The sequence below is a fragment of the Pyrus communis genome, chromosome 16 (assembly GCF_041283825.1).
Source record: "Pyrus communis isolate YQ-2024b chromosome 16, ASM4128382v1, whole genome shotgun sequence".
Taxonomy (NCBI): Eukaryota; Viridiplantae; Streptophyta; class Magnoliopsida; order Rosales; family Rosaceae; genus Pyrus; species Pyrus communis.
The window spans coordinates 9,932,192-9,957,016 of NC_142580.1; the positions used below are offsets into that span (position 1 = coordinate 9,932,192).

The following is a 24,825-nucleotide window of genomic DNA, read 5'->3' on the forward strand; positions in this document are numbered from 1 at the left end:
CTACTATTACTGACAGCAGTTAAAAAAAAAAAAATTGTTTTACCAAACACATTTGATGTTCTAGATTTTTTTAATAAGCTGTCTTTTTTTTTTTTTTTTAAAGCATCACAATCCCAAACCAATTACTTAAAATGAGTAGTGGAATTATTCCAGTTTTGGGCCTGTTATGCATTTATTGACAAATACAGAAAATATATGGGTACGTGATAATCTGTAATTCAATACTTAAAAATAAGGAATAAAATCCGATTAATTTCAAGTAAACTTGTCACTTTCTCAAGACATCCATGAATAATCGTATAAAAAGACGTTTCATTTTTTCAATTAATCAATGGAACAATCTACTTGCCTACAAGTCATGAACGAACACAAGTAGACCTACTCTTAAACATTCCTCTATCTGATCCGACCTCAAACACTGGAGAATCGTAACCAGCTCTCCCCTGCTCATAATTCACCACGTGATGCCCTGCTCTCAGCTGCCAAAACTTCTTCGGTTTTTCGTATATTCGAGCCCGAAGATGAGGGTATCCCTGAACGTTATGTTCAGATGGATTGAAAACAGGTGATTCTTTTGGGAACCTGCAATGAAACACATCAAAAGCAGCAGCAGCGGGACTAAACAGTGAGGAGGATTGTTTTCCTGCAGCTGCATTGGCCTTCAAGCAGTTTTCTATCACTCTTGCCTCCTCTCTGAATCTGCTGCTGATAACTTTCAGTCCCTTGATTACTTTGCAAGGCCTTGGATTAGTGGGATTGCAATGCTTGTGGTGTGAAGAAGGACCGGGATTGGCAGTGCTGGGAGAGTTGTGGTGGGTTGTCGTGTAGGGGATTGTGCCACAATCAAAGCAGAACTTCCTCCATCTCTCCAAGTCAAAAACTCTTCTTTTTGCAGTATCTGAGAGACATGAATATGCCTGCAAAAAATTTAAAAAAAAAAAACAGAAATTTGAGTTAGGTTCATAAGTTGAAATTGAATGCAGTCACATCATAACACATGAAGATGTTGTTGGGTGTCCAATCTGTGCTGTCAGGTTGTCACATGGGACTGAACCTTCACCAAAGCACTTGTACCCCACTTAAGATGAGGCATAATATTTACTAAAATAAAGCTTTAGGGACTCAACCTTATATTAATACCATCTCGATATGTTGTTTACACTGTCGCATTATATCGGTAACAAATATGCTTAAACTGTCAATTTGCTAAAATTAATTGCTATTTGAGAAGAGTGATGTAATAATATTATAATAGTGTTATTTGGGAGATGATTTCACCACTCCGTTTGCTTCTTTTGCACTTCTCCTTTTTCGCCCCTCTATTCCTCTTTGATTTATTCAGTCTAAAGACTAAAAGAACATAGAAGAGTACATTACAAGGAAAAGAGAGTTCGGAAATCACTATCCAAGGTCCCAAAGTTTACATCATTGTAGTGGACAGAGGTGCAACTGAAATTTGTGTTGAATATGGTTGTAATGGGTATGGTGAAGGAACAACCTCACCAAACTCCATGAAAATTTCAATTTTCCTCCACATGCATTGACCATTGTCAACTTGTGGCATGGAGAAAATAGAGCAACAACACACAACCAAAATGGTGGACAATGGGAAGAGAAGAGAACAATTCTAACCTCAGAAACAAGCTTGAATGCAATTTCAGCTTTTGGGTGCTTGTTTTTATCTGGATGAAGTTGTAAAGCTGCACACACAAAAATAAATAAATAAAAGATCCCAACCATAAATAATCACCAATCAATCAAACCTATGTAAAATGGCAATGTTTTACCCAAAACCTACCAAGTTCATGATATCTCTTCCTTATAACATCTGCCCCAGCATTTTCCTCCACCTATGAATGTCAAATTTTCACGAACATCCATAAGCAATGTTGAAATTTTACAAAATGGGTTTGCATTTTAAACCAAGATGGTGCAAGAAAACGTACTCTAAGAAGGCGATACCAATCGACGAAAGACGGCGAATGAACGGGGCTGCTGCTGCTGCTGCTGCTGCCGCTGCCATGCCTGTGAGAGCAGGCAATGGCAAGCGTGGAAATGGAGCAAATCTCAGTCACAAGCTGGAATTTCAAATCGGAATCCTGCCCCATTTTTCTCTCCAACCGAGAAAACGGAAAAGAATGAGAAAAATGTTTGAAAATTGAATTGTTGGATTTGGTTTGGAGAGAGAGAGAGAGGGAGGGAGGGAGGGAGGGAGGGGGGCAGTGGTAACACAGAGGTGGAGCGGTTTAGAAAAGAGCTCCCTTGGACTTGGTGGGAAAACGGGGGAATAAGAAGGGGTCGTCCCTTAATCTTGCCACGTGGAGGAAGTTGAGGAGTTCTAGCCATACATTTTTGTTTTTTTGTTTTTTTTTTTCACTTGCCTTGGATTTTAAGGTTCGAATTTAAACAAAAAGCAATTGGTAGGGTCGCTCCACAGATTTCAAGCAATTCATCTTTTATGACATAGAGGCAGATTGACTGTTTGGGTTTTTTTTCCATCCCTTCTTATTTTGTGCGATCACGGTTAAATCATGTCAATATTTTATATTGATTTTTTTTATAAAGATAATAAGACGAAAAGCAAGAGAAATATAAAATTTTGACGTGGCTTAACCGTGACTGCACAAATAAGAGGGAATGAGAACGACACCTAAACAGGAGGGCAGACAATCTATTTCCTTTATGACATCAGCAAATCTCAACATACTTAAGTTGGCACAATGTGTGTAATCTCTTTTTATTCAAGTTCGAAATCTCATCTCTATCTGCATATGATTGGTTTGTTTTGATTTTTATTTAATTTTCAACTTGAGTCATATATCATTCTATAAAAAACTCTGTTTTGTAGAAAATTTAAAAGGAAAACTAACGAAAAGGACTTGAAAACTTTGAGTTTTAACGATAAGGATAAAATAAAGGGTACAATGAATAGTACCAAGATTGACTTTTTAGTGTAAAAATGTGGTTTTTCGTTAAAGTAAACAATACCGCTGGTTTTTCGTTAAAAATCCCAAATTTAAATCTATTTTTACTATATATTGGTCCTTGTTTCCAATTAAATGGTATACTTGTTTCCAATAATGTATTGAATTTTTGGGAGAAGAAGCAAATCATAGTATTGAACATTGATTAAATATTTGAATACTACCACTTTAAATTAATTGTGTATGCAATTAAAATCAATAACAAAAGAAAAAAAAAAAGATGTTTAATGAACATGTAGGACGTATAATCCATGTAGCTTCCCCTTAAAAAAAAATTAGTTGAGAAGACGAGCATCACTAGATTAAGAGCCACGTAATGACTAATAATATGACACAAATGTTAATAATAACATGGTCCTGATATATATACCCTTCCCAAACAAAAATATATATAAGACTGATAAAGATACTTATCAAGGTTCCTTCGAGAACATCTGATAAAATTGTAACGATCGTGATACTTACTAACATATGATACAAGAATTTGAAAACCAAACATTTTCCCAAGCAAGAATTTAAGATGAAGAATATGGTGGGTGAATATTTTGGCTGCAATGAAACTATTTTGTTAATTGAAACATGTTGGCTTCTTGGGAAGAACTTAGCGATGAGAGGTCATTGTACACACGTCAGTGTCCAGATTAACTGCCTTAAACTCATCGAACCAAAAGGGCTATTTATAAATGGAGGGTCCCGAAAATTGAATGTTTGCAGTTGGAGATAGCAACACCAACAAAGGCATCCAAATAAAGTTGAAGCTCATGATGAACAGTCCCACTGAGTGAATGAATTATCACTTTAAATTATTAGACTAACAGTGAGGGATTTATACTTAGCTCGGTTAGTTAAGAATATTTATTTTTGTATTTGATGTCTCGAGTTTGATTTTTCCTTTCCATACCACTTATTTATTTGCTTTAGAAATATAAGAGATCAGATTCGTTCATCAGTTGGACTATTGTTATCATCAATAGCTATACATTGATGTACTATGTGATGTGACAAATAATGTGTACAACTAACATTTAATAAGATAAACTCATTATTAATTGACATATACACGTCATATGATACAAATACGTGATATCTGTAACATTTTTATTTCTCAATATATAAGAACCAAGCAAATTAATATTGATATTGATTCTCATAAGAAGTTAGACGTAAAGAAAGAAGGCTAGTAGGTGGGAAAATACGGTCAGCTGCATATATAATGCCCAGTTGAAACTTTGGCATAAATTGGCAATCAAGAGGTAGGTGAAAAAGAGCTTCCTAGCACTACTCCACCTATAGGGTCCTTAATTCAATCAAAATCCTGTGCTGTTTTTCTTAGATTTTAATCTGAATTTTCTTTTCAATTATTATGAGTTTTAAAGAAAAGCTAGGCTCATCTATGTTGCAACTCGATCGAAAAATTTTGCCCACGCATGCATGGCTTCAAGCGGCAAATGTATATTTATATACGTGTGCATGGATACCTTCTACACATAGATATTTGTAGTTGTTATATGCATCAACGGTTGACAGTCATGCTGCATGCAATTACGTTGAAGACAAATTTTAGTGCTAACTAAACTATTACATGAATAATTAGGGTTTAAGCATTGGTTTAAGAATTTAATAAAGAGTAGGTTATGGTGGTTGTAGGGTATGAAAGGTATGATTAGCATATGATATGATGATGGAACCCTGAATACAAGGGAAGGCAGCTTTTGAAAAGGCACCCTATTTACATTGCCCGATGCCAAATTGCCAATGATCTCTCTTTCTCCACCCTGTCTCCTAGAATTTTTCTTAATACGAGCAATCTTGGCGTCTGGAATTTGACCTTTGCCATTCTTCATTTGCAAATTAAAGCATCAAAAGTCCTGGATTTGGAGCTTTTGTTTTGAGATTGTCGAGCCTCTTCGTGAATTGGTTGGATCGTGTAGTTGTTTTATTTGGAGGAAATTCAAATTTTAATGCCCAAATCCCATTAGGGCTAATACATAGATCAATACCAAGTGCATTGGTTTTATCTTTTTGGGAAAATTTCAATGCATTTTATGTTGCTCAATGTAATATTTCAAGATTGGCAGCGCACAATTGATATATCAATTCATATAGGATTGACATATCGATTAAAATTTCTATCTATCTTTAAATTTTGTTACATGACTTTTCACTTAAAATTTGGTATGAAGTAATTGGAGAGAGATCCAAAATTTGACCAACACTTTGGGCTGCATGGCTTTACTAGAAACGATGTATAATTAAATTGTTTTTAGTGTGCCAAGAACACGGTTTGGTAAAACAATTATCATAATACAAGTGGTTATAATTTTTTTTCAAGTATTCATTCACTTGTATTATAACACTTGGTGTACGAGCTGTATTCTTGACACACTGAAAAATCTCTCCATTTAGCTTCTTTTGTTTTGAGGGAAATAGAATCTTGGATAAAAAAAGGTTTCCTAGGACACAAGTTATGCGCAGAATGTTATAATATTTTGAAGTTTTGAAGTTTTGAATACACTTGCTTAAAATTTGAAAGTTTGTATTAGTTAAACCGCATATATGAATTTTTCATTGACAAGCTCATGCACTGACAAAGTTCCTTATAGTGATATTTTTTTATTTTCAAGATTGATAACCAAAAGTATTTGGACGATGTAATATTGGGTTAATTTCGTCCTTCAAATAACTGAGCTTCTTCCCCAACTTGGCTAAACTTATGTACAGTACCAAATTAGGTAAAAGGGACAACAAACTTAAATAGACATTATTAAAACCGACCAAGTAGCTCTCCGGTTGGTAAAATTGGCTGTAAACAACGTAAAATACTTATACCGTTAGTATGTGAATCTAGACCAATGATACTGAAGTGACTATATATACAAATGTACCAATTTATGTGTAGCAAGTTATGGATTTTCTTTTTTATCGTATAAACTTGCACAAGTAAAATGTCGCCCTTACCCACACCGTAGCAATACATTGGACACCGTTTACAATCAGTAACTAATGTTCTGTCCTTAAAAGCACAAAATGTTGGTTGACTGGGTCCTAATGTTGATTCAGTCATTCTTTTTAGAATGCACTAAACTAACACAAAAAGTTTTAGGCCTTGATTTTTGTTTGTTTGCTTAGGTTAGCTGAAACTTGAATTTGGAGGGCATGCGAGTGGTATATCACCTCACCACAATGAAGCCATGATGAGCACCGTGCGGCGACAACCAAGACTCGTCGTATAAGAATATGCAACTCGGTGTATTGGAGATGCTCTAACGATATATAATGAAATCTTGAAGCCATTGAACATAGCAATGTAATATGTAAGTCGGTGAACTTTGAAATTTAGTGACGTGTTGAATTGTAAGATGATTATTTCTTATGTTCAAATGCAAAATATGCGTAGCAGGTATGATTTTTCTTTTTGTTCGTAGGGCTAATAAAGTGAAAAAAATGCAAAAGAAAAAAGAATTGTTCGAACCAAACCGTCTATAATTTGATTTGATATGGTATATTATGGTTCGGTTTCCTCAATGATTTTTTATTTGATACGGTATGGTCTATCAAAAGTAAAATCAAATTTGCTGACCAACCTAGGAACATTTGGGCCTTGTCAACTCATTAAACAAACATTCACATCCATGGCCCACCATATTACACACTCATGAGAATTGAGATGGGTTGGATCCAGCCGGCTCTTTCCTCCGACCCCGTGGGCCCCATTATCCTTTTGTCCCTACCCCCGCCCATTTTAATGAGCGATTTTTTTCCGAATTCTATTTTTTAAACAAACGGTATTATTTATATTAAGTAAAACAAATGTGCTTAATTTTACAATCAGTTAGCAATAAAGTGATTCAAACTCATCAATGTCGAAATTTTAAGCATGACTGTACATATCATAATATAAGTAAAGGAAAAAAAAGAATATTTTCATTTTCCTCTCCCTCTAATTATATATATATTTTAAACAAACGATATTATCTATATTACGAAATGAGAATATAGGTTAAAACATATCGAATAATAATATTATTCAAATTCATTTTAATAAGAATCAAACATAATCTCTCTATTTATAATTAGACTCTTTAAATTGTTTTTCCGTCTTGATCCACACGGACTGTCCTAATTGCTAAATCTACCCGCCCCAGACAAAACCAAATTACTCCATTATCCCTAACGTGCGCGCCCTTCACTACGCCCAAAAACGTCAAACTGATGGTGACCAAAATAACCTTTTTCAAAAGAAAAGGTTACCCCCAATTATTGCACGGGGAGTGCCTATAATCGTAATTTGAATGTCCCAGTTCTTTCTTTATTCGCGCACATTCCTCTGTTGCTCTACCTCCCTCACACGTCAAAGAAACACGCAAATCCACATTCTCAATCTTCCCTGATTTGATTTCTTCTGATTCTTTTCAATTTAATTGAACAGTTTATATCTCATTTTTTTTCATCCGAACTTTAGAAATTTTTGGTTTTTCCGGAATTAATTTTCTAGTGCTGTCATTCTTCTGAGGTTTCGATCTCGACCGTTGGATTCCAATGGCGGCGGGATCAGTGGTGACCGCCGCCGGAGCCGCCGTGATTCTTTACTACTTGTTCAGTCGAAGGGGAGCAAAGAAAGAGGGCGGCGTTGAAGACGGGGACGACGACGGCGATCGGAGCGGAAATCTCTCGAAGATGAGATTGGCGAAGAAACGGCTTTCTCGGCGACCGGCTCAAGCGCCCGCCACGTGGGTCGAGTCGCTCACCACCTTGTCCGACACGCTCCGGTTCACCTACTCCGAAACGCTCGGGAAGTGGCCGATCGGCGACTTGGCCTTCGGCATTAAGTACCTAATGCGTCGGCAGGTGAGTAATTCGCTCAAAATTGGAGTCCTTTTCTGCAAACTTCTCTCATTTGGGGGTTTTGCCTATGAAAGTTTCGTTATTTGCGTTTAAGTCCTTGCATTTTTGGTTAATTCGCAGGGTAACCTACAGGTTGCGAGTGTGTATGCTGGTAGTGATAGTGTGCAGCTTGAAGGGTCTGGAATTATTGAGGAGTTGAAATATTACTTGAAGTTGCTGACGCTTTGTATGCTGTTCTCGAAGAAACCGTTTCCGGTGTTTTTAGAGTCAGGGGGTTTCTCTCAGGAAGATGTCCTTCTTCAGAAGCCCAAGGCCGGGGTTAGCAAGCTCTTAACTTACCTGCATTTGCCTACGGTTTATATGAAATTGTTCTACGGGTAATTGGATTGATGTAGATATTAAGAACCGCAGATTAGTGTCAAGGAACTGTCTAAGTACGCAAATTTGTAGCTAAGCAAATAATACATACAAATAAATAAATCCATGGATTCCAGAAATCCAAAATATCATACTCAACCAATCCATAGATTCACACTAGAGCTGCCCATATCCCCAGATCCACCATTTACCCACTTCTTCCTTCAAATCCGTGACGAGAAAATCATATTCACAAGCCTTCAGTTCCATCACAACCAAAGTTCGCAAGGAAGCATCAATGGAATAGCTTCAAGAATCTAAATTGATGCAGAAAATGAGAGATGAATATCTATGTTAATGGAATGATGATAGTAAAAACTTGCGAAAGATGAACATTTATTTTATTGGACGATTTATGAGAAGTGAAATACGTTCAATTTATTTTGTAATTTTTTTACTAACCTCTGTGTTTTGAGTAATTTATAGTCATGTCGGATACAATGGTCCTCACAATTCTATGTTCCTGTGAAAACCAGCTTTTAGTTTATTATTTTCTGTAAAGTTTTGATTGATTGCTCTATTAATTAGAACAATTATTCTTGCAGCTTCTGAAGCCTGCCTTCACAATTATACGTGATAGGAATTCAAAATGCTTCCTTCTATTAATACGTGGTACACATAGCATCAAAGATACACTAACTGCTGCAACTGGTGCAGTGGCCCCTTTCCACCATTCGGTTTTGGATGATGGTGGAATAAGCAACTTAATCCTAGGGTATGCTCACTGTGGGATGGTTGCTGCAGCCCGTTGGATTGCTAAGATCAGTACTCCTTGCTTGCTGAAGGCTATTGGTGAATATCCTGACTACAAAATAAAGGTAAATGTCATTTCTTTAATTTAAAACAGCATGCCACTTTGTTCGCTTATCTGTCGTTTCAAAACTGATCGTATGCTGTCTTGTTGCTTTTCCTGCTTATACGTGTTTTATGCCTGCTAATGTTGATATTTTCATATCAGGTTGTTGGGCATTCACTGGGTGGCGGTACAGCTGCGTTGTTAACATATATTCTTCGAGAACGGAAAGAATTCTCTTCAAGCAATTGCATTACCTTTGCCCCTGGTATGTCTGCTGAATTTCTTTTTGTTAATGGTTCTGCATTCCTTATCCAAATGTTCATGGAAATGCACCTATAAATTATCCATTTGTTCATGGAAATGCGCATATAAATCACATAGATATAAGGTATTAAATATGAGTCGTTACTTTAAAAAAAACAGTGTGTGTGTGGGCGGGAATGTCATTTTAAGCTTGTAGGTTCTGTGCTTTAAAACCGTGTTTCCTGAAATCTTCTTAAGTCTTCTTTGTTAGAAAATGCTCATGTGCCTGTACCTAATTTTCATTTTGCAGCTGCCTGTATAACACTGGAGTTGGCAGAATCTGGAAAGCACTTCATCACTACTATAATCAATGGCTCCGACCTGGTGCCTACTTTCTCAGCAGCTTCTGTTGATGACCTCCGCTCTGAGGTACTGTATGCTCTCCAGATTTGACTGGATGCGTATATCGTTCATTCTTTCTAGTCGTGAATATAGTGCAGTTCTCATCTGTTAGACATTTCCAGAATTCTCATTGGAATTTGCCGTAATCAGGTTATAGCTTCATCTTGGTTAAATGATTTGCGGGATCAAGTTGAGCGCACACGAGTTTTGAATGTTGTTTATCGCTCTGCAAATGCTCTGGGTTCTCGTCTACCATCTATAGCTAGTGCAAAAGCGAGGGTTGCCGGTGCAGGTGCACTATTGCGGCCAGTATCCAGCAGCACGCAGGTAATATAATTTTTCACTTATTTGATTGACTGTTGACGGTTGACTTGTAGTAATTTGGACGATGTCTTATGAAAAACTATTACTTAAGTGCTGCTACTTGACTCATTTGGTTGAACTAAATTATGCTGGTCCATCTGTTTAAAATTTAGGTTGTCACAGTCCTCACGGATTATCAATTATTTCGGGGCACCCTGCATCATTTTGCAATCTTGCGTCTACTTTTATCTGTATTATGATTATGCTTCTGCTTGGTAACTTGCAGGTTGTGATGAAGCGTGCACAAAATGTTGTTGTGAGAACCCATTCATCTATCTCATCGTGGTCTTGCATGGGTGCACGTCGACGTAATGTGAGCCCATTACTGAACTCTAAAGCAGACGATTTGCATGAAGATTCTCTCATATGTGAAAAGGATTCTGAATCTCGGGCTGAAGGAGTAATTGTAGACCCAATGCTGAATAACTTGGAATCTAGTTCTAGTGGTGGATTGGGTCATGATGACACCGACGAAGAGGAGCAGCTTTTGGCAGTGAATAGAAATACCGCAACATCTACCGTTGAAGACATTACTGAAGGCGAGTTGTGGTATGAATTGGAGAAGGAGCTCAAGAGGCAGGAGAATGAAGTCAATGTGGAGGCCCGAGAGGAAGAGGCTGCTGCAGTGAAAGAAATAACCGAGGAAGAAGATATGCTGGTTGGTGTTGCAGAAAGCAATACGCCAATCTCTTCCTCGGATGTTTCAGAGAACCACCGCTTCTTTCCCCCTGGCAGAATCATGCACATCATATCAGCCCCTTCATGTGATGATACAAATTTAGATAATGACGGGCCACCAGCTGAAGAACGCGTGGGTATATACGAGACACGTAGAGAACTGTACAGTAAGCTCCGACTTTCTAGAACGATGATTAATGATCACTACATGCCTATGTATAAGAAGATGATGGAATTGTTGATCAGGGAACTGGAAAATGACGAATCCAGTAATTGTATCATGTGAAAATATTAAAATCCTTTATGTTGCATGCCCCCTATCTGAGTGCGCGCTGTACAGTTAGATAACTTAAGATTTTATATCTCTGTTGGAACTGCTTATACCCACGTCCTTGATAAGTTAAGATGACAGAAGCACTTTTGGAATGAGCCATTTTACTTGAAGCTGTTGATTCCGCATGCTTGGTTTAGAGCCAACTTGGATGCTTATTCGGTGCAAAAGTTGCAAGTTGGACAGCATCTGGATTCAACTTTCATCCCAAGTCAATACAACGACGTCGTTTGTAGAACGACACGATTTCCTGTTTTCCGATTATACCCCCTTAAAACGACGTCATTTCTGTAGTTCTCTGTCCCTCCGCCTGCGTAATGATCACCACCACTCTCCATCTCTCGTTCCCTCGTCCTCCGTCTTTTCACTCCCTGGCGTGCGGCGCGTGCTCCCACCGCCAACCTCTCTTCCTATCTCACCTCACCTTCCCGACCTTACATATCTCAAAAAACCCTCCACTTCATCGGCTCCGACGATCATCTCCGATCGCCATGTCCTCCGATTCCGGACGATCAAGCTCGCCGGCGACCCAACCGCCGCCAATGGAACTCAACGACGAGTCGGATTTCGAAACCATCGTCTCACCCGACGGCTACATCTCCATCTGTGGCTTCGGTTCCCTCCTTTCCGGTACGTACAATCTTCCCCATCGCCGTCGTTGTGTTGATGAGTTTTTTGTCGTTTTGATGAGTTTGATGTTTGCGGGAAGCAGAGAGAAGCGCGAGGAGTACGTTTCCGGAGCTGATCAACTTCAGAGAGTCGCGGTTGAACGGCTTCCGGCGAGTGTATGCTCACATGGCTCCCATTTTCTTCGAGCGTGGCATTGCCAAGCCTGAGACCAAGGTAAAAAACAAAAATCAAAGAGAAATTATGAAGAAATTTTTACCCCTTTTTTTTTGTTTTTTTTTTACTTTGTAAAGGAAATGCTGGGTAAATTCTAGTTGTTGAGTCTGTTTTTACTAATTTATAAATTTGTTAACACATTGCAGGAGATTGCGAGCTTGAGTGTAGAGCCATTTGAAGGGGAAAGCCTTATAGTAACAGTGTTTGAGATTAAAAAATCAGAGGTATAGTTATGAAATTAGAGTTAAATTAATATGAAATTAGAGTTAAAATTAATATGAAATCCTTGAAAATTACAAGGAAACTTTGGTAATTCACTCCCAACTCATATGCTAAATCTTACATTGTTAACTTCAGATTCCAGCTTTTATCAAAAGGGAGCCGGAATTTCGATTCCTAGCTGTAAGTTGCTGCGTTGTTTCTTGCTGTATCTGGTTGTTGATAAGAAGAGCCTTAAAAAGAGAATAAGGGAAAGCTTAATTTGGATTTATTTGTTCCTGCTGTAGGTTGTGCCTGAATCACTTGATGGGAAGCCATATGATAACCGAGGGGTGAGAGTACAACGTCTATATGTGATAGCAATAGCTTCAGTTTGTTAAGGCTTTTTGCCCTTCTCGTTTTGGGTTTAGTTTAGTAATTGGTGACGGTGGTTTGTTGATGTGGCAGGTTCTTTGTGCTCGTTATAGTGATGAAGAATTTTTCAGAGTTAGATGTAAAGGTAAACCTTCTATAATTCATCATGCTTACCTATCCAATCTATAATTCATCATGACGTAGTGCGGTTTTGATGCTAATTTGTGCTCTGGTTTTTGTTTTGCTAGACTTCAGGAAGTAAACAATAACGTCTATATAGTTAACTATTAATTTTCGGATTGCATTGTTAGATATAAAGAAATATCCTTTATGCTTTGGTTTTAGCTCAATGATCGTGCTTACCTATCCAATCTATAATTCATCATGACGTAGTGCGGTTTTGATGCTAATTTGTGCTCTGGTTTTTGTTTTGCTGGACTTCAGGAAGTAAGGAGATGTATTATGAACTATTTGGACGATATAACATTGATAAGATTTGGCGAGATGACATCTTACCTTGTCGCACTTACCTTCGGCATTGGTAAGTACTAAGTTTAATAATGTGACATGTAATCTTATCAATAAAAGAAATCAGCTCATAGACCGGCTTAATTGCACATGAATGGACATTGGAGTATATTTGAGTGATTTGATTCATTATATGGTTTCTTTGGCTTTTCTCGGTTTCATTTGTACGAATGTGTGATCCTATTCAGTACAAATTTTGTTAGAAGCTTCCTTTTCGGAATTTGCATTTGGCTCTAAAATGAGCGTGAAAAGCATGCTTATACTCTGCTTTTAGAATATGGTTTCTTTGCCAGCTTCTCCTTGTATGAACTAAACTGTTTGAAACATGCCTTTGTAGTGTGTTAGCAGCAAAGAATCTGAGCGAGGTAGCATACAACAACTTCTTGGATCATACTTTTCTTGGAGACCGTAAAACGACTATCCGTGAGTACTTGGCTACAACAGGTTCGGGCATCATGGAAGAAGAGCCTCCAGAATCCCTCAAGACCCGTTATGGCGGTTAATATTAATTAATCAGACGAGACCATGTGTTTGCAAAGCCTTGTCTAATGTTTCTGAACTTGAAACTGATACATCGATTCTTCGAAAGCAGTAATTTGTGTCAATTCGTATCTGAAAGAAGCAGAAGGGATTTAATGCTATGCGTTTGCCTTGTGACTTTTCTGGTAAGTTGTGTCATATGAATTTCATGGCTTAGAATGAGCAACATTTTTGTTGCACTTCCACCCTTTTAAAAATGGTACCCCAAATCCCTAAGGATTTCAGGGATAAAGATTGAGGAATCTTTTTACATAATTTGATTTTGTTGTTCAATTGGGAGAATTAGAAAACGGAAGGGTCTCGAGACATCTACTAACATTGAGACGAGAAATAGTACTAGACAAAGAGCGACTTGGTCAGTCAATGAGACCCTTTCCGAAGGATTTGCCTCATTTCTTGGACATGCTTGTACTTCACTTTTATTGGTTTGGCATCACACGTTGCATTTTTTTCTATAATGCAATGGACCATTGAGTACCTGAAAAATGAATTACCACATTTGAACATTGAGATCTAATTCCTAGCATGCGATACTACGAAACATTGTAGCCACATCCCAGACTTCATACTAGTTTGGTTTAGCTGAAATTATTGGAAAAAAAAAAAACTGGGACCATAAAAGGTCTTTCATAAACACCAATAAACGGCTTTTTCATAATTTTATGTGAAAAAAGCTAAAAAGCTGAAGCAGCAAAAATGAGCTTCAAGAAACTGTTCCTCCAAAACACAGATGAATAGTGTCGTTAAATGAATCAAATTTCCAAACCTACCCTTCCTCTTTCTCTCTTTTATTGTATGAGAGCAAAATTTCAGATTTGAAAATTCAGCTTTGGTTCGGCGTCCTTCGACCTCACACCTCCTTCCTCCCACCTTTTGATTGTTGCTCTTTCATCTCCATATCGCGTTCTCCCTCGGCCTCCCGTACTTCGTTTAAAACAATCACAACTCTTCCTAACGGTTTTTCTTTGAAGTGTACAAAAAGGCTCAAAACAGATACAGTTGTAACTCCAATTTCCCAAAGGTTAGACAAACTTATTGACCAGAGAAAAAAAAAAAAAAAAAAAAAAAAAGGATAAACTTTGTCCCACATCGATGAGCGAAGTGGTGGAAGGTTAGAAGCTGGCTATAAGTAAAACGATACGGCACGTGTTTCGAACTAACCTATCCTGTCAGGGGTGAAGGATGACTCGTCAATGATCGCCAAAGTGACGGCGGGTCGTGCCAACACCTATTTGAACACACAGCGATTCGTACGTGCTAGATCCACCCTACTCCGGTGGACGTGCACGTCAATTTTTGAAAGCCTCGCTCTCTATGGTGGGGCTCCAATAACTCTGAATGGGTATCTTAACCAAGAAAAATACTAGTAGCCACTTCCTTTTTACGTGTATTTCAACCTATATATTTTCATTAGGAATCAAAACATGTAATTATATTAAAATTTATTAAGAATCAAAACTAATATTGTAATTATATTAAAATTTATATATTATGTGTATTTCATTAGTTCTCAAACTATAATTCGTATTAAAATTTAAAGTTTTGAAGCACATTAGTTGGGTGTTGGGTTGGGATTTAGCATTTAGGTGATTACGTCAGGGGTTTAGATAAACTAAGCGGATTTAAGTAAATTTTGATTTATCATAAATAAGTGCATTTATACTTGAAAATGTGCATAATTGTATTGAGATATATAAATTAAAAAATAAAATGATATATAAATTATTATGTATTGAAAATTATTGAGAACATGAGGAGCAATCATATAATGAATATTCAACAAGTCTCTTACATCTTATTGGAAAAATAAAGGTTAAACAATTTTCTATATAAGTGAAAGTCACCACCTAGGCGGGTTAGGCAGACGCTTAGGAGGGCTAAGCAAACGCCTAAGTAGGTATAGGCGTTTTTTTTTAATTTTCAAACGCTTAGGGATTAATCAGGATGGACCATTGCCACCTAGTGCCTAGCCAAGGCATAAGCGGCACCGGCGTGGGTTTTTAGAACAGTAATATTTAACTAGTAATTATATTAAATTTAACTTTTTTTGTAATTATTTTAAGAATTTAACTATTTTTTGTCATTATATTAAAATTTAACTAGTTTTGTCCTTTTGTTAGTATAATTAAAATTAAAAATTTCCAATAAAAAATAATCAAATATTTACTTTTGCATGCTAGTGAAATAATGTGACGTCCATAAAAATGATAAAGTTGCTATGTAATAAGGAAGTCCTCCACAACTATTCTGACATTCCATTGGAACAATACAATGCCATAAGTTGGATTTGGATCCCATCCGGATCCAAATTGCAAGGATCTCTAGCCATTCATCCGGCATTATGTAGTAAAAAATTATTTAATTTTTTTATTAAAATTAAACACAAATAGTACCTGACGAAAATTGATCGTACAATGTACGATGAATAGCTAGGATGTGAGGATCCTCTTCCCCACAAGTTATCCACAAGAGAACCTTGTGCAGGCATGCCAACTTTTAAACAGTGACATACGGAGGGCTTGAGCCCTCCTCTCTCTATAATTTTGATCTACGAATTCGACGGACAAATATTTTCCTCTCTTAATACAATATGTGCAGAATAATATATCCAATGCTGGAAGGCGGCTGGAGATAGTAAGCTCGAATTACTTCAAAATCGTGTTCAATGAAAAACTTGAGGAGACGCGTAATACTCGCTCTCGTTGAACACAGGTCTCAGATCTTCTTTCAACATGAAATCCAAAGGGAAACAAACAAGATGGCCCTTCACAGAGACTAACCTCTCCATGGGATTTGCTCTCTTCACATCTCCATTTTGAAATGATTCTATCTGGTCAGGACCAATTCCCAAGTCGATAGTTGTGTGTCCAATTCTCTCCTTCCAGCAGGCCATGCTTTGCCTGAACGCAGCTCTGCGCGACCATGGTGGGATTGGGCAAACAACTTGTTAGCAAAATGAGAAAAACGCAAGGGATTATAGGAAGGTTAGAGATGCATATACCTGGACTGTATAAAATCGTTTGGTATGCAAGAAAACACATCTTGGTAGATTGCGGTATTTGTCTGTCAAAAGGAATAAAAAAAAGCGTATATTTGTTAGATACAAGGCAGCGTATTCATCAAGACATTTTTCTCCTTGTTTTTGTCACCTTTGCAGTTGCCATCCAGATGTCCTTGTAAGTTGAATCAACAATTGGGTCGAGTATTTGACTCATCTGACAACAAAATGAAAAATGTACAAAGACAATCAGGATAAGTGACACCGGGTTTTTTGAGATTCCAAGTATCATAGTCAGTACAACTGCGAATTAAAAATCGACAAAAAAGAAAAAGAGGAATGAACAAAACTAGATTTACTAACCTCCGTAGCACGAATACCAAGGTGTTCAGACCACAGTGACAAGCGAAGACTCAATGAAAACTTTCCAGCCTTCCATGGCTTTCCTCCCATAACTGAATTAATCATCTCTTTATCTTCAATCAGTAGACCAATCTAAGATGCAGAATAACAACAATTAATGAAAGCAACCATGCATGTAGAAGAGAAGCACTAGGAAAGTCATGTTTACGCAGGAGACAATATATACTGAAACCGTACTACATTTACAATTCTGTGCTTATACGCTCAGTCAACATTCTGTTGCATTTTATTCAGTGCAAATGCTTTACCAAGTCATTTTGTACACTTCGGCCATGCATAACTTCTGTAGTATATAAAGCAAACACACTTTCCAACTTCAAGATTTTAAGGGTAAACTGCCGTTTGACCACCTGAACTATTACCCCATTTGAAATTGACCCCTTAACAATATTTTTGGTAAATTAACCCCCTGAACTATTTGAAATCAGCCAATTAACCACTCACCATCAGATTCGATGAAATCTCATCCACTTTGCCGTCAAATATTGCATGACTTTACGCTCAAGAGTGAATGACGTGTTGGTCACGTGCCAGCATTTGACAAAAAGTGGATGAAAATTCATCGAATCTGGCGATGAGGGGTTAAATTGGCTTATTTCAAATAGTTCAGGGGGTCAAATTCAACTGGGGTAATAGTTCGGTAAACGGCACTTTACTCAAATTCTAAGGCACCATCAAATTTATGGTAAGATGATACAGGAGAAACCACAGCAGGAGAAATACCTCAGAGTCTCTTGAACCAAGCAAACTCCTATCATTGATGTTAGCTGATCCAATTAAAGTTGTGCAATCATCGACAATCATGATTTTACTATGCACATAGACCTGCAGTGCCAATAATAATATAACGATGACGTATTCATGAGGTGGAAGCTATAAAATTTGACAAACATATTACTAATGTCTTACATTGGAAAGAGATACACAGGCAGACAAGAAGTTACATTGATGCTAGGGAAATACCTGACTACAGGCCACAGGACCACCTTCATAGAGTTTACCATATGATCTAAGGCCATAGAAGGAAATGTAATCATGCATCTTTGGACCAAGAATTTCATTAAGATTGTGCAATATTGAATTCTGTCCTCTGCAAATGGTTCGATATTGCCAATGCATAACAGCTCTCACAGATGCTGCACCAGCATCATCCATACCTCCCTGTTGCACCACTAAATCAGTAAGAGGAATACATGGGCAGATATATTCAAGATGTTATAGATTTGGACAAGATCTGGAACCTGGAAGCCGGGTATGAGCGGAATGACAATTATAACTCTAAAAGGCTTCTTATCATTGTATGCTCGCATAATACGTCGAAATAAAGCTTCTAAAACACGATTCCGTATAATTTCATCTCCTGAAAGACCTGATATAAAAAATTGATTCTGGGAAGAAGTTGGCAAAAAGTAAAAGGACGTCAGAAAAATAGTTATACCAAAGTCCCTTGCAGGATACCCAGAAAGATCAGAAAGCACAGACTGCATGGTGCAAAAAGCATCGACAAATAATTAGAACAGTCATCCTGGCCTGTCCCCTTGGGATTGGGAAAAAGGAAAGAGATGTTCTCATCATAGACTCAATGCTGACGAAATTGACAAGAAATTTCATATATGACTACTAGCAAATTCAACTCATGCAGCAATATTTTTTTTTTTTGGAATCAAAATCTCATGCAGCAATAATGCTTGTCAAAATGTCGATAAAGTTTTGAAATACTCTTTATTTTTAGCATATGCTTCCTGAAATATCAGTAAGTCTAAATTATCACATAAGACATACTTACATAACAACATTGAAATACATTAGGTAGGGGTTTCCTATATTCGCAAAGTAAAGAAGATTGAGAAACATATTTACCTCAATGTAAATGAAGTGTTCGGACTTATCGATTAGTGAGCAATAAGCATTGTGAATGCTCTCTTCAACTTGGCTTGTTCCTGCTGACCACTGACTGACACTTCTAATAACCTGAAGGTGAGATGTTTGTTAGGAACATACAGGATGCAAGGTCCATTATCACAATCAAACAGTAAGAAACAGAAACATTTACTACACACTAAATGATTAAACACTCTGACACTTCTGAATATCACCTCCTCCGGAGGTTTATTGAGTACACATCCCCTTGGAATCTTAACTTTGTTTAAAATTCTATAGGCACTTCTTTTCCCCTGTTCAATTCCTAAGACATTGTTCTAAGCAGTAGGTTCCTCAAGAAGGTTATTGATACTTAAGACACAGCTATCACCAAATAAATAACATCAAAATAGGAAGATGGCAAATAAGAAATTAGAAGCCAAGTAGAAATGGCATTTGCAATAATATTGAATTTCAAAAAGACAAAGGAGTTTTGTTCACCTGGCATCGACATGAGCAACAAGGGCCAACTTGTCCTGATTCATCTGTGAAACCACCCTTGTTGCCCCTTTCTTGTGTTTCCCACCAGTCTGGATCCTTCATGCCAGGCTGTGCCACCCCGTCAGAAGCCATTTTTCCATGTCGAGCCAGAGAATCAAGGTCATCTACAAAGCCTCTCATTGGCATATCAGGACCCACTGGTGCAATTTTTAACTTCCGGAAAGGGAAAGCAAGATTGTTGCTAACCCAGCTTGGCTGATAAAGGAGATCATGAGGAGAGTCTGTCACACCTAGTTTTGTGTCTTCATTTGGACAATCCAGCCCATCAGCTTCTTGGGGTATAAGAAGCGGAATATCTTGACAGGATGATATCGACGACAAGGAATCTGTCCTTTTATGCTCTTTGTGATTATTAGCATTCTTACTTTCAATCTCCATCTCTTGGCTTCTTCCCATGTAATGAGGAATGACCATGTGGTGCTGCGGCATAAGTAGTGGAATTGCTTGTTCGTTTGGAGCCTTATTTCTCTGAAAAAATACATGACTTAGGAATAGCACATAACCTATTATAAACCAAAAATATAACATCCTAGCAGAATATCAACCTTTGCATAGTTCCAGCGCTGAACAAAATGTCTAGCCACGTCTCGGCAAGGTGGTCCCCAAAGGGCACAGTGAACGTCATGCCAAGGCATACGAGGATATTTTCCACGATCCAACTCATCTTTCATTGTATCCTCCCACGAATTTGGTTCAGATTCCCTGACAAGATTATATTACAAAAAACATATTTCACGACAATGGAATCATTTCAGAAAAACAAAGAAAAGATAAAATGAAAAACAAACATATTTTCACGACGAGGTTTCTGTCATTATCTGAGGATAGTTGTCAATGCATAATCCCAGTGTAGACAAGAAGCTCACCTCGGGTTGTAATAGTCCTTTCCAGGCCATATCGAAGGAGGACAATCACCCACTTTATGCTCAGCAGTATCGTAACGACCAAAGCATAAATCCAGTCCTCCAAGAAAGCAAATCTGGTAATCAACAATGACAAGTTTTTCATGGTGCGACCTATACATAACAAATATTTAACATCAGAAGCAGAAAAAGATTACATGATAGGGGAGTTCCAAGAGACTTTCTGAATAAGTGACACAAAATCTACAAATTGATTTGCAAGTACAGCACATACCATAAGTAAACACCACTTGAAAAGTGGTCAGGATAACGTAGTACTCTCACATTCTCATGAATCCCAAGCAGTTTTCTCTTGCTATAAACACTGTTGATTTTCAGAGCAAGAGCTACCTCTTTATAGAGAAGAATGTATATCTGCAGACATGTTTCAGTGTCAAAAAATTAGAAAAAACATTTAAATCTTATTTCAATGAACTGTGTTTAAGTCAATTCATAGATGATGAACATGCAAAGAATTCGAGTCTTAAGTCAATTTATAGATGACAATCATGTAAAGAATTGGAGTTAAAGATTGCTTAAAAGTAAGTTCACCTGAACCCCTTCCTTAGCTTTTGCTTCCAGCAAGGAATCAAGTCTAGAAGAAGCATGAGCATGAAATGGACGCCGCAGGTACAATTCTGGACACAGCCACCAGCCACAAATAAATATCTGCATGGGGCTTCATTAATCAAACAGAAGAAAATGTAACAATCATCTGAAAAGTACCCAGAAACTGAAAGGAACATACCTCTGATTTTGCATCCTCAATTGCAGACGCAATAGCTTCAAATGCTGACTGACCATCTATAAACCATTGAACCCGACTACCATCTTCAGTCAAACCTCTCGGAGGTGCAAAAGAGCCAAAGCGGTGAGGATGACACCAGCCCTCTGGAGGCCTGAGTCCAGCATCATTGATTGAGGCGACCCAATCTTTTACTTTGGCACTACTCTTAACTCTCAAATTAATGCTCCGGTTTCCACAAGCCACCTTTTCAAATTTCACTTTATTTATCAGAAATTGTCTGGACATTGTCATTTATTAAGCAGATAGTGCCCGCGACAACAATACAAATGAGGGAAAGGTCTTCTTGAAAACATAGAAATTTGTCAGCCACCAGCAAATTGTGCATGTTATTTATTATTGACTAAGAAATGCAATATTGGCTAACAGGGGTGAAGTTAGTAGTCAGAATTCTGCCTGGTTTAAAATTTTAAAGTATTAACAATAACTCACACGGTTGCATCCTAATAGTGAATGCACATCCAAATGAACATAAACCATAATATCTAGACTGCCCAGTGTAAAATAAATATGCACAACCATCTGATAGATTCAGTTATACGCAGACCTACTTAACTGGAAATTCAGGAAGAATTCACAGAAAGTGTAGTTTTACAAATCTGAAGCATCAGATATAACCCCGGAAAAACATAAGGCCCAAGTAACACTAACCTTAAATGCATGACGTAAAGGATTCCGCTCTTTTATTTCTTTTGCCAGTGATACCCGGCCATCCCCATTTCCATCTGAGGCTGGTAGTACATCAAATACTATTATATCCAAAGGTTGGGTATCAAAAGGATGCGCCAGCAAGGCCAAGAATCCTGGTTTTAATACAGCCCAAACCTGCAGAAAATCAGTTAGGGGGTAATGCAAAAATAACGGGTGATAAACATACCTTAATCTAAAGAACTTAAAAGGATGAGGAGGTTATGCATAAGATATCTCTCAATTGGTATACCAATTGTCCAAAAATAATTAAATCTTCTGTCACTTGATTCAAATCTACATTTTGACTCCCACCAACAAAAAGCCTATATTTTGCTGAGTATCTAAGAACTCACAGGTCTCTTTGGGTTAATTAAACTTTACTAGACAGATTACTAATATTACTGGAGAGTTGACCACCATAACTTTGTCACCAATGTGCTCAATTTTCAAGTGAATATAAAAGAGAACTTATCAAAAGGAGGACTTCTTACCTTTTGCCAATTGTCATTACAGCAATTAAACCAACCACATGCACAACATTTCCTGGTACTATCATCCTTAAGAATTTTTGGAAGATGCTTCACCATCACATAGTCTTCTTTTAGCTTAGGGCCATATTCTGGAGAAAATGATAACATCGAGACCTCCAAGAACTTGCAGACCTACAATACAATAATTATTGAAGCTTAGACATTTAATAAGCAAACTGAAAAAAGCTAAAAGCAGTGGATGTTCATTCAAAGAACACCGTTGATTGTAGATAATTTAAATTCAAAAACTAGTTATTTACATTGACACATGTGATTGGCATTTAGAGAACAAGCACCAAGCACACCTCTCGAGAGTTCACAATGTCCATGTTTCCAAGAAAGTGATTTAGATACCCTTGCATTGCAACCTTTGATCTCTCCGCAATGGATTGATCCCTACCCAGCGCTGGCCGGATGATTGGAAGAGCGGCGCTAGATGGAACATCTCTGAACAAAAGATGCAACTATAAGATTTATGAAAGTAATTCCAGAAAAGGTACACAGCACATATAAATTTAACACGTAGTGACCTGTTTTTAGCACTTTCATCGTGCTGCAGGGGAACAGTCTCATCATCCTCATGATCATGCACCACATCTGTGTGATCTCCTATTCCTAGATTTTGAAGCCATTCTTTAACCTTTAATATAATGTTGCAAACGGGATTAATCTCCTAAACATTCCGAAATATGCAGCGAACTGCCAAAGTGCATACAATAGTGAAAATACAAACTGGCATTACACTTACAAACTCAAACGATAAAAAAAAGAAAAGAAAAAAAAAAGAAAAACAAAGACCTGTTCTTGCTTCTCCTGAATTTCCTCGAAAAATGCACGTTTCTTCAATGCGAAATGCAAGTAGAATACATGTGACGGTTTCTTCACTAATCGCCACTTAAACTAATCAAGGTAGAAAAGCGAAGAAAAACACATAATTAGGCCATGATAAATCTTAAATAGTAATCTGCAGAGCAAACTTCACAAGTTGATATTATATAGAAAATTCGAAATGAGTGAACCCAATTAGGAAATAACGGCCCAATTTTTACAGTCAACAGAAATGCAATGATTCTAGAAGATTCTATCAACTTAAAGTTGACGACTTTCTTCTTTTTCTTTCTTAACATCCAGATATTGAATTCTCTCTGGTCTTATCTCAATTTTCTCGGCAGCCAAACACACAATTCAGATTGAAAACTGAAATTGAAGCAGGCGATCTCAGGCGAACAGAAACAGAGAATTGGACAAAAGCATGAAGAGATTGATTGATAGAGAGAGAGATCGGAGTTGCGTGCCTGCTTGTATTGGAACTCGATGGTGTAAGAGAGAAGCACGGGGCTAATATCGCCGGCGTCGGGACGGGAGACGGAGACGATGGTGGCGCTCGGCAACTCATCGAAAATCCGAGCGGGCTCGAAGGACGAAAGACGGCAGAAAAAGGAGGAGGGCGACATGGCCGACTCCGATCGCATTTGGAGGTAGCGAGACCCGCCGCCCGAGATTAACTGATCCGATTCCATTTTCCGGTTTCGATCACTCGGAGATTGATCTCAAAATTTGATCCACTTTTGTTGTAATTTGTTTGCGTAGGATATGATTTGAATAAAAATTAGAGGTAGAAGAAAATGCAATGACATTAATAAAAAAATGGAGAAATAATAAAAGATTTTGGGGAGGGAGGGGGACGGAATTAGTGGGGAGTCACCGCTCGCCACATGCAACGACGTCAAAAGGAGGGAGGGGAATCCTCTTCAAAAGTGGAAACTTTATTTGGTTTATCTTTTTTTTTTTTGGATAAAGTACAAAAAATTACCTTAATTATTGGTGTCACGACATTTTCATACTTCATTTTTTAGAATTTGATCAAATGTTATCCCTTTCGTTATTTAACCATTTACTTTTCAGTTAAATGCTAATGTGACTTGATTCGAGACCCACTTTCTATTAAAAAAATCATTAAAATATTATTAAAAATTAAAAAAATTATTTAATATTTTTAAATATTAAAATAATAATAAAAAGTAAAAAAAAAAAACCCTCATTTCGTCCCTCTCCTCCCCCTCCCCCCCCCCTCTCTTCTTCCCATCTTCATCTTCTTCCCCCACACCCACACTCAATTTCCTCCCTCCCCACCCCCTCTTCTCCCTCCTACAACTCAAAAAAAAAAAAAAAAAAAAACTCCGATCGGTAGAAAGATGGGTGCGCAGAGAAGGTGGAGGATGCGTGCGGAAGAGGATGTGGAGAATGGATACGACTGGTGGATTTGGGGTTTGATGGGTTTTCAAAATTTTTTTTTTTTCTTTTCTTCCTCCTTCTCCTTTTTTTTCCTCTTCTTCTTCTTCCTCCTTCTCCTTCTTGTTCTCCTTCTCCTTTTCCGCAAGGGGGGTTAATGGTTTTCAAAATTTTTTTTTTTTTTTTCCTTCCTCCTTCTCCTTTTTTTTTCCTCTTCTTCTTCTTCCTCCTTCTCCTTCTCCTTCTCCCGCAGGGGGGGGTTTGATGGGTTTTCAAAACTT

The 24,825-nt window shown here is 37.6% G+C and overlaps 4 protein-coding genes across 5 annotated transcripts; 2 read left to right on the forward strand and 2 right to left on the reverse strand.

Moving 5' to 3' along the window:
- Positions 1 to 225: 225 nt before the first annotated feature.
- On the reverse strand, positions 226 to 2,264 carry LOC137732659 (uncharacterized). Its single transcript, XM_088687397.1, has 4 exons — positions 1,947 to 2,264; positions 1,799 to 1,850; positions 1,633 to 1,700; positions 226 to 917 (listed from the first exon to the last, which is right to left on the reverse strand). Exons 1-4 carry the CDS (start codon positions 2,106 to 2,108, stop codon positions 357 to 359), a joined length of 843 nt encoding a protein of 280 aa, XP_088543523.1. The 5' UTR covers positions 2,109 to 2,264; the 3' UTR covers positions 226 to 356.
- Positions 2,265 to 7,161: 4,897 nt separating this feature from the next.
- Positions 7,162 to 11,048, forward strand: LOC137731026 (uncharacterized). Its single transcript, XM_068470074.2, has 7 exons — positions 7,162 to 7,832; positions 7,950 to 8,147; positions 8,792 to 9,064; positions 9,205 to 9,307; positions 9,596 to 9,714; positions 9,838 to 10,014; positions 10,277 to 11,048. Exons 1-7 carry the CDS (start codon positions 7,524 to 7,526, stop codon positions 11,012 to 11,014), a joined length of 1,917 nt encoding a protein of 638 aa, XP_068326175.2. The 5' UTR covers positions 7,162 to 7,523; the 3' UTR covers positions 11,015 to 11,048.
- Positions 11,049 to 11,343: 295 nt separating this feature from the next.
- LOC137731027 (uncharacterized) lies at positions 11,344 to 13,644 on the forward strand. The gene is made up of 8 exons (XM_068470077.2): positions 11,344 to 11,689; positions 11,772 to 11,902; positions 12,049 to 12,126; positions 12,260 to 12,304; positions 12,409 to 12,453; positions 12,569 to 12,620; positions 12,920 to 13,016; positions 13,341 to 13,644. The coding sequence occupies exons 1-8, from the start codon at positions 11,377 to 11,379 to the stop codon at positions 13,504 to 13,506; spliced, it is 927 nt and encodes a 308-aa protein (XP_068326178.2). The 5' UTR covers positions 11,344 to 11,376; the 3' UTR covers positions 13,507 to 13,644.
- A 2,246-nt stretch (positions 13,645 to 15,890) lies between these two features.
- Positions 15,891 to 24,051, reverse strand: LOC137732497 (phospholipase D zeta 1). 2 transcript variants are annotated; one of them, XM_068471815.2, is made up of 20 exons: positions 23,608 to 24,051; positions 23,111 to 23,212; positions 22,843 to 22,952; positions 22,618 to 22,759; positions 22,274 to 22,444; positions 21,744 to 21,917; positions 21,036 to 21,278; positions 20,840 to 20,956; positions 20,523 to 20,662; positions 20,252 to 20,401; positions 19,931 to 20,087; positions 19,326 to 19,853; positions 18,825 to 18,935; positions 18,206 to 18,352; positions 17,928 to 18,125; positions 17,688 to 17,789; positions 16,905 to 17,036; positions 16,693 to 16,758; positions 16,545 to 16,606; positions 15,891 to 16,455 (listed from the first exon to the last, which is right to left on the reverse strand). In XM_068471815.2, the coding sequence occupies exons 1-20, from the start codon at positions 23,830 to 23,832 to the stop codon at positions 16,206 to 16,208; spliced, it is 3,327 nt and encodes a 1,108-aa protein (XP_068327916.2). In that variant the 5' UTR covers positions 23,833 to 24,051; the 3' UTR covers positions 15,891 to 16,205. The 2 variants fall into 2 exon arrangements, with proteins under 2 accessions (XP_068327916.2, XP_068327915.2); XM_068471814.2 differs by having other exon boundaries at positions 22,573 to 22,759; positions 23,608 to 23,887.
- Between the last annotated feature and the right edge of the window lie 774 nt (positions 24,052 to 24,825).

Excerpts from the sequence above, each read along its gene's own strand:
- LOC137731027 (XM_068470077.2), top strand. The coding sequence starts at position 11,377 with ATGATCACCACCACTCTCCATCTCTCGTTCCCTCGTCCTCCGTCTTTT. Across the intron at positions 12,127-12,259 it reads TTGAGATTAAAAAATCAGAG|ATTCCAGCTTTTATCAAAAG; the intron begins GTATAGTTATGA and ends TGTTAACTTCAG. Across the intron at positions 12,454-12,568 it reads AGCCATATGATAACCGAGGG|GTTCTTTGTGCTCGTTATAG; the intron begins GTGAGAGTACAA and ends TTGATGTGGCAG.
- LOC137732497 (XM_068471815.2), bottom strand. The coding sequence starts at position 23,832 with ATGGAATCGGATCAGTTAATCTCGGGCGGCGGGTCTCGCTACCTCCAA. Across the intron at positions 20,402-20,522 it reads TCAAGTGGTGTTTACTTATG|GTCGCACCATGAAAAACTTG; the intron begins GTATGTGCTGTA and ends TGTTATGTATAG. Across the intron at positions 18,126-18,205 it reads CGCTCATACCCGGCTTCCAG|GGAGGTATGGATGATGCTGG; the intron begins GTTCCAGATCTT and ends GTGGTGCAACAG.
- LOC137732659 (XM_088687397.1), bottom strand. The coding sequence starts at position 2,108 with ATGGGGCAGGATTCCGATTTGAAATTCCAGCTTGTGACTGAGATTTGC. Across the intron at positions 1,851-1,946 it reads ATTGGTATCGCCTTCTTAGA|GTGGAGGAAAATGCTGGGGC; the intron begins GTACGTTTTCTT and ends TGACATTCATAG. Across the intron at positions 918-1,632 it reads CATTCAAGCTTGTTTCTGAG|GCATATTCATGTCTCTCAGA; the intron begins GTTAGAATTGTT and ends AATTTTTTGCAG.
- LOC137731026 (XM_068470074.2), top strand. The coding sequence starts at position 7,524 with ATGGCGGCGGGATCAGTGGTGACCGCCGCCGGAGCCGCCGTGATTCTT. Across the intron at positions 8,148-8,791 it reads TTCAGAAGCCCAAGGCCGGG|CTTCTGAAGCCTGCCTTCAC; the intron begins GTTAGCAAGCTC and ends TTATTCTTGCAG. Across the intron at positions 9,715-9,837 it reads TTGATGACCTCCGCTCTGAG|GTTATAGCTTCATCTTGGTT; the intron begins GTACTGTATGCT and ends TGCCGTAATCAG.